We start from the raw sequence: 8,821 nt of genomic DNA on the forward strand, positions 1-8,821 counted from the left end.
GAGAGAGAAAATATCAGGCTTATTGCTGTTTTCTCTCTAAGTTTCAAAGTTCTGTATATACAGAAGAATTAATTTTTAGTTGCTATCTCTTTCTGCTTTTGATAATGAATGCTGTATTCTTGTTATGTTATGAAGAAGTTCTGAATATATTTCCTGCAGTTTTCAGCAGTAGCTGTAATGGATATTGTTTATTTTTATAGGACTTTCATCAAGGGAGTATGGACCCAAGCCTGCTCTCCTTACTCAGGCAAAATTGGAATTGGAATTTGATTAACCTGTTTTCATTATATATTCAACAGCAAGCATTCGTTTGGCATATCACTTTTTATTTTATTTTATTTTTATTAAGCTACTACTGAATAGGACTGTATGAAATCTGGTGAAATTGTTTCTCATGTTTTTACTTTATGTGCATCTCTGCCTTTTGTTAGGTGCTTTTTGTTTGTAGTCTTTTAATGACTACGCTGTTGCCAAATAAGAACTACTAGTTGTACAACTTAATACACAATTTTTCTCTTGTTTTAGAAGATTAGAATGCCATCAAGCAATGTTCTATATATACTCACTATTCCATAATTTTCCTGTAGAGAACTTTCATTTATTGAAGCAGTGGGGTGTTTTTTTAAAGTTTTTCCTGAGTAACGAGTTCAGGTTTTACCAATCTCACGGCCCCATAAGTATCTAGGCAAGTTAATAATGTATGAAATACTAATATGTATCTCTCCCTGTGAGTGAAATTATGCACCAAGGTATTTTTCTCACCCTGTCTTGAGTTCAGACACCCCTGCAACTTACGGCTGAAATATCACTGAAAGTGTGTAATAGTGCATAGATAAATGAAACTTACTTGGCAGTAACTAAGCTAAGTTGGAACATAAAGTAAACACCTGGAGATCAATAATGAGTTACATTTTCTCTTAATGATAGTTTCAGTAGAAAGACCATTATTTAAAAAGAGAAATTGGTTTCTTATCCTTCTACTATAGAGCAGTGTGAACTATTTTTGTCCTGAATGGGGAAATCGCAAATATTATTAAATAATCACAAATATATTAAATATTAATATTATTATTTATACAAATATTATACAAATATTAAATAATATCACAAATATTATTAAATAACATGTAGTATCAAAACAAAATTCCCTGGTATTAACTAACTAGGCTATTTTATATTCATCAGTGTCAATCTTTGTTAAGGTGAGGAAATTTGCAGTCTGTCATTAGGTAATGCAAACCCTGCTGACATTTCTGTAATTTAGACATGGCCTATGTGAGACTTCAGTTTAGCTGCAAGCATAATTCATACTATCAATAAATCATCTGCCACACCTGTACCAAAGTAGAATAATAGTAAAAATACTCTTGGGGACATTAATAGATTTCAGGGAATTTTGCCAGCAGTTCTAACTTGCAGTGGCTTGAATTAAGCCAAGCACTGGTACAGACAAACACTGCACTACGCTGCTGGGAAGCTTAGTACTTCATCTGAGGCTACGGAGTCATTAGGAAGTTTAAATTAGAAATCAGGTGTTTATTACATGGTTCTCTTTGTTCAGTCCTATTCTAGGACTTCCTCTTTTTTTTATGCTTTCTCATATATATTACTTAGCACATCTTCATTTGCTAATTGGTTTTAGAAAGAAAACCATTTTTTTCTTCTTTTGGAAGAAAAAATACCTTAGAAGTTTATTAGAGCTTTTTCTTTTAAATAATGAAGCTAATTGTACAACAGTTCATTAATGAAACCGTTCTGTACTTCTATTTCTTTGTTTTGCACATTTATTATTAAGCACTATGATTAAAAGATTCAGTAGATATTTTTTTGGATCGAAGTTTTTCGAGACTCTGTTTATGCATCCAATTCTGCATGCTGCTTTGGACTGCTCTTGTTAAAATTAGATGTGATGGAAACATACATGAAAAATTTTCCTAATAATTGTGAAATAAAAAGTGACGTATTTCAAACTAATTTTACCTGTAATTAAGTCTTGCTTTCTAGTGCATGTGAAAAGTGGCTTGGTACATGATTTTTAATATTTCTGTTCTCTTCATACCATGGTATTTATGGAGGCTGAATTTTAAAAAATGGATTTAAAGAATCAGATACCTTTACGCTATTGCTAACATTACTGAAAGTTTATGTAAGTAGAAGTCAAAAGTCTTGTAAAGGTGATGCTGTGCTAAGCTTAAGAATTAGCGTGATGACCTAGATGTAAGTTAATCAGATCTGCAGTGATTTGTGGCTTAAGACTACAGATACTGTAGTGTGAAGCCTTAAGTTTCAGTTTATGGTACCAAAATTGAGAGGCTGCTATTCAGTTACTGCAGGAGTCTTGAATTAACAAAGATCACAGCTGGCAATTATTTTGTAGAAAATGACACCAAAAAAAGTTAAAGGAGCACTAGTCTCTTTCCCGCATCAGTCATATTTATTCAGATTTGTTCCCAGAAAACAGTAGAGCAAATCTATAGATGTCTGAAGAGCTATGAAGAATCAAATATTATTTATGCTAGTGATTAGTAATTAAGAAAAATTAGAGTGTAATTATTTAATACTGTTGCGTGATATGAAATCAGAATGGCTAATTAGTACGCTCCTTGAGCCCCTATTAATTCTTTTTTCATCTTGTATGTTTTTAACTGCTATTTAAAGGCTCTCTGTTCTTTTAAGTGTCACAGCCAAAATCATCTATATCTTATAGAGAACTTCTTACAGTGCATCTGAAAAGTTGTAGCTAATGTTTTTGGAGAGGTTGCAGCTAGCTATAAGATCTATTAGTGTTCTTTCAGGTTCATAAGTTCATCTTTCTGTGATTCTTTATTTCCATATCTATATCTATATATAGATATCTATATCTGTATATAGATGTTCTATACAGAGAGATATAGATACGGTGTCTACCAAGAGTTCTAAGGCCTGTCTGTTTCTATTTTCTGCATACCTACAGATAAACAACAAAACGAACGTGGTAACCAGCCCCAAGGAAAATATTCCTACCCCAGCGCTGGTATACCTGGAATCTTCCTTCTCATGCTATCTTGAAGTTTTTGACTGTCTTCTGTTCGTTCTTCCTTCTTTTTTGCTTTTTCATGCACTTACTCTGCTTGCTTTCTAAGAACAGGTTTTGAAAAATCCTTTTGTTTGAATTATGGTGGGGTTTTTTTTTGTGTGTGAGGAAGTCCATTGTTGCAGCGTGTTTATTAATAGAAAACATTATATGGAAGCTGGATGCAATAGAGTTGTAGCATTTGTAACTGTAGTTGAATTTTTTGCATGCTGTGCCAGAAAGTGAGTAGAATGCGCTTTTATGTTGCTCTTAGCATTTTGCCTGATGATTGTTTGAATCTTTTTAATGCTAACCTTCTGCCAAAAATATATATATATATTTTTTCTCTGCTTTTGCCTTAGTATAAGTATTGATGTCAAGGAGAGCTAACAGAATTATTGCTAGGCAACCATAAACTAGACCTTATTCAGATTTTCATTCCATATTTCCTGAGACTCAGCAGGACTTTGTAAGTCTTCCCTGAAATCTAGAGGCATGTAGTCCTAAGCTTTTTTGCTTATGTCTCTTGCATTTAAATCTGCAGGAGACTTTACTCATTAATAAGCACTGCTCGGAACATATTACTAATCAGTGGTGTTCATAACTCTTTCTTTTGCAAGCTCCTGTTTCTTAGGCATGCATGTGTCACAATGGTCACAAATATAAATGTTGGTTTATATGTAGCTAATGCCGTGAGGTTTCCCATATGCCTGCATGCATCACTTTGGAAATGTGAAAAATTCACACATGTTGATAGAGATTTTTTATCTTTAATTTTTCTGTGCACCTAGAACTGAAGCATACATTGCGAAGTAATTTTAATGGCCAGTTAACAGGTTTCATACATTAGGATATGTCTGTAGGTTCTCCGACATGGCCATGTACAGTGGTCCATGCTGAAAGTATGCGGGCCAGCTGCTGTTTCAAACATTATTTAATTTTTTTTATTTTTATTTTTTTTTAAGGGGAAAGGTTTTGGGGAAATTGCACTTGAAAGTGATGCAAAGATCTATTTCATTTACTCTGTGCAGCTCTGCCAGGGCAGTAATTGGTAACAATCTACATTTTCCTAAACACTGTAGTGTTTGGAGGTACTTGGCTCCTACTTAATCTTTATCAATCCATCTGTATTTTTATCACTGTAGAGTTAATACTAATAGAAGCAAATATGCTTAAAGTAAAGAGGTCATTCCTGGCCTTCTTTTCTGGCCTGACTTAGACAAGAAAAGGAGCAAAGGGTTTAGTGTGACCTTGTGGAAAAAAAAAAAAAAAAAAGCCTCTGCAGGTCTCAGGAGCTTCAAAGCCCTGCATGCATTGGTCATGAATAAGGTCTTTGCATGCTGCTGCATTAGGTGAGATGGTCTTTTTTTTACCGGCTTGCTGCTGAGGAAGTCTATTTTAGATGCATCCAGTTTCATCCTTTGGCAACAGTTAACATTTGTTTTAGCTCTTGTCACTGTTCAGCATTTCTGAGCTGGCTCTTCTTGCATCCCTCACACTAATGAGAATGTATTTACCAATGAGAACTCTTTTTCTCTTTATTTTGTTCTTGCTCAGGAGCCCCAAACTACAGTTATCCACAACCCTGATGGAAATAAGGTATTCAGAAAGAATCAACTCCATCTTGCCTTTCCAAATCCCACATTTCATTCACTGTTCCACAGCAGAATAGGGCAAAAAGGGTTTTCCAGGAATTTATTGAAGAAAATCTCATTCCTGCATTTATTACATCTGGTGTCTCTTGAGCCTGTTTCATCTGTGTCCATCTGCTGCCTGTGTTCTGCTGGTTGCTGCGCTTCTGAAACTCATAAGGGAGTCAGTAGCAATTGGCAGAGCTCTGCACCCTCTTCAGCCAGGCTCAGGGAGCATTATGTGCTACTTATTTCAGCCGAAAATTCTCCATTCTAAGTTAAGAGAAAAAAAGAACGTTGTTCTCAGAGCGTGGTGAGATTATACCAACTAGTTTCATGTGCAGTTGTCACCTTAGATAAAGATATAATTTCAGTTTATCCTGTCTTTTTTTTCTCAGCATGCGTATATATCATGTTGTGACATCCCTTTTGTACAGGACTGTTTTCTTCCATAACATCACTGAACAGTTTCAAAACAAATTAACATTTCAAGTGACAAAGAGGTCTTTTGCTTTTTATTCCTTTTTTTTCTTCCTGCTGGTTTCTCTTTTTTTGTGTGTGTGTGTGTGTGTGTGTATTGTGGCATTTGCATTTGGTAGCTGATTCCTAAAACATGTGTTTTATTTTATTTATTTATTTATTTTCATGCATGGACTTGAAAAGGGCCAGGAAGTATCATCATTTGCACTTAACATAAGTTCCTAGCATTCCTGCAAAGAACTTACTCTTCAACAAAAATTTCACTGTTTATAGTGCTGACATAAAGAATTGTCATTTTGTCCACCTAGTCTAACTACTTGTGATTTCTTTACGAGAAAAGGATTGAATCTGAGCGAAAAAATAACGCATGCAGGCATTTTCAAGCATGACAGTGCTGATGGTGTGTATTGTGCTTGTATACTTCATTCTGTTGTGTACCTCTGTAGAACTTCGAGCTTTTATTTTCATGTTACTGCTTTTTCAGCTCCCCAGGTTTTAACTCAAAGACAACAAATAGCCTGTGTTTGAATTCTAATCTAAGCTTTGTTGCTGAAGTCCACTAAAGATGAGAAGGAAACAAAATATTGGCATGACTACATCTACTTGACTTTATTATATAATATAATCATGGCAATTAAAATACTCAATGTCCCAAAATGTCACAGCAGACAAGCAAACCACTTAATTTGGAGAGTTTCTCCTAAATTTTTCTGAAAGTCTTATCACTATAGTATGGCAACTGGAGTGGATGCTTCAATATTACAGGCTACATCTGCCGTGTGAGCTTGTGCATGGTGTTCACAGCTTGTACTCGTGGGGTTTTTGTTTACTTATCGGTATCTAATACTTGAAGTGAAAGAGCATGACACATCTGTGTAGAGTGAAATGTCTAACACCAGCTAGTGCCAGAAAAGCATGGTGACTTGTTCAGTTTTGTTTGTGTGTGAATTCATTCATATAGTTTTATTTATGGATGCACATACATTTTGTTTTTCAAGGTCTAAGTAATTCATTAACTATTGGAACATTCTATCTGCTCAGCCTTGTGAGGAGCTAGTAAATAAAGGGCACTGTCAAATTCTCATTTAATTATTAAATTGTAAAATCATTTAAAGAGCTATATACAATTCCATTTCTGGTTTCCGTCTTTCAGTATAAAATAGCCCAGTTAATCCCTTTTGCTACTGAGCTGTAAATTAAAAGAAGAAAAAAATGCTGATTCTTCTTTTCAAAAAAACTGTACAGATAAAAAGTCAAGTTTAAAAACTATCATGCTTTCTAAAAATATTTGCTTATTAGATTTGACAGCGCCCTGTTGAATTTGCCTGTATTATTTCATGTTTCTGGTAATTCATAAAAGACTGAGATGCAGTATTCTTGCTGTTTTAACTGTGGAGGTTTAAATTAAACTATCCGATAGATGAGTCGTTTCTCTGGATAGCTGCTTGAAAGATACTTCAGTTTGTCAGTTGTTATTGTAAATTTATCAATTCTCTGTCTCCTTTGATTTTTTTAAATCACAAACACAATATAAAAATGATAGAAATATGCCGCTTTCTTAAAATCACTAGGAGACTGTGTTTTAATGTACACTGCATATGTCTTGTGAGTGGAGAAACAATTTTGATACGCAGTATGAAGAAGTCTGCATACTTAAAAATTGGAACAAAATTACTTACTTTACATAGTTGGTTAATCACTGGTTAATCAGTTAAAATGGCAAGCTCTCCTCCTACTTGGCTGAGGTAATTCATCTAATGTTTCAGAAGGACATTGTACAGTTGGATGTGAAAGAAAAAACATGTTTCCTTTACATTCCTGTGAAGTAAAAGCACTAGACAGCAGGAAACGTATTTAGTATGTTCCCTTTTGTAGTGAATGACAATGTTTGACTTAAGTTTAAGGTGGAATTGTCTCAATCAGTGTGTGACCATTTGTCTGTGAACTACATCCCACTCTGCTTCCAGGCTTTGCATGGTATCTGTAACTAACTGTAATTTTCAAAAGCTCACAAATAAGTCTTGGCTTCTTTTATACATTCTGCTTATATCTGCTTCTCAACAGGAGTCCACAGAGAGTTCCAATACAACCATTGAAGATGAAGATGTGAAAGGTATGATTTTAAGCTTGAAACATTTGGAGATGCAGTAACATGAGTTATGTGAATGTATTTCATTAGGTTATTAAACAGAAAAACTCCTAATGAATCATGAGAGAAAATACTACTTTTCCTTTTTTTAAATGAAATTATTTTTACACTCTTCATTACTTCTGACATGTTTCAGACTTATCATTGGATTTTCAGCTCCCTAAATATCATTTGACTGGAGATTTTGGAATGAAGAACACGAAATTACTGCTTATTAGCTAAGACAGTGATTCTAGTAGTGGTAGTAGCAGATGAAGAACGAAGCATGCATTTCTAACTTGCATTTGGTTTGGATATTTAATTTTTGTAGGGTTTTTTTTTTTTTTTTTTTTTTTTTGAGGTCACTACTTTAATTTTTATTCTGTTCAGATGCCAGTGTTTCTTCGTTTTCCTCTTTTGTTCTGGCCATACAGTTATTTTAATCTTCTTTCATACTTCAAAAAAGGAAAACCAACATCTTTTCTATATAATTAATTCTGTAATTTCACAGAAATTGTTGGGGTTTTTTTGTTTGTTTTGGATTTTTTCCCCCGCTAAATATTGTACTATGTCATTACTCATTTTAATAACATTTTCTTTTCAAACTAGATATTGGGTTTGTTTTCACTGGTTCACGGAAATGGTTGTTTTTCAGCTTCAAAGAAAAATATTACACATAAAAGTGAAGCGCGAGCCAGAGATGATAGTAAAAATAAAAGGTACTGAATAGAAAAGAGAAATCTTAGTTAATCGTTATAGTATGGGGATTGCTTAATGCTGTAAGCTGTGTAATGCCCATAGGAGTCCTGGTTAACAATGAGTATTAGGAAGTTGCGCCTTAAAATACAGACTTGAATCTGCCCGGGTGCTTCATTTGTCTCAGAAGAACAAGAGACCATTTTAGAATTTAGAAGAGATGCAATCATAAAGTATTTAGAATTGTATCAAAAATGTCTAGTGGTCAATTTCTTATTTGTATAACAGGTGCTATCCATGGTTCATAAGGAAATACCAGTATTGCCAGGTTAATACATTGATAGCATACCGTTTTAGGACTCAGTGATGTTTGCTAATCAAATATTAAACAAGGAATACAATATAGGATAATTTATTTATTGAGAGACACCATTGTCTCAGTGACAGTTCAAATGACTATCATTTACATGGCAACACTGTTTGTACTTCATGTTGTAAGCAAATAATTTCTTTGGTCATTCAGGAAATGATATATTTGCAGTTTCTAAAGGCAAGCAGATTCGAATTCCACTTGCCTTGCGTGTGCTATCAAATAATATCCAGGGTTCGTATAGCATATATTTTATTATGCAGAGTGTGTTCTTATAGAATCATAGAATTAGCTAGGTTGGAAAAGACCTACAAGATCACCTAGTCCAACCATCCACCTACCACCAACATAACCCCACTAAACCAGGTCTCTCAACGCTATATCTAAACGTTTCTTGAACACCTCCAGGGACGGTGACTCAACCACCTCCCTGGGCAGCCTGTTCCAGCGTCTGACCACTCTTT

The 8,821-nt window shown here is 34.4% G+C and overlaps 1 protein-coding gene across 5 annotated transcripts in view; it reads left to right on the forward strand.

Moving 5' to 3' along the window:
• Positions 1–8,821, forward strand: part of CAMK2D (calcium/calmodulin dependent protein kinase II delta) — a 165,005-nt gene that overhangs the window by 128,529 nt on the left and 27,655 nt on the right. For 4 of the 5 annotated variants that reach the window (XM_021393521.1, XM_021393522.1, XM_021393519.1 and 1 more), the window contains one exon: positions 7,228–7,276. In XM_021393521.1, coding sequence (XP_021249196.1) covers positions 7,228–7,276 — 49 coding nt within the window. Of the gene's footprint in view, positions 1–2,953; positions 3,014–4,609; positions 4,652–7,227; positions 7,277–8,821 lie in introns of all 5 variants that reach the window. The other variant, XM_021393523.1, reaches the window with a different exon arrangement.

This window comes from Numida meleagris, chromosome 4 (genome assembly GCF_002078875.1).
Source record: "Numida meleagris isolate 19003 breed g44 Domestic line chromosome 4, NumMel1.0, whole genome shotgun sequence".
In the NCBI taxonomy this organism is placed as follows: Eukaryota; Metazoa; Chordata; class Aves; order Galliformes; family Numididae; genus Numida; species Numida meleagris.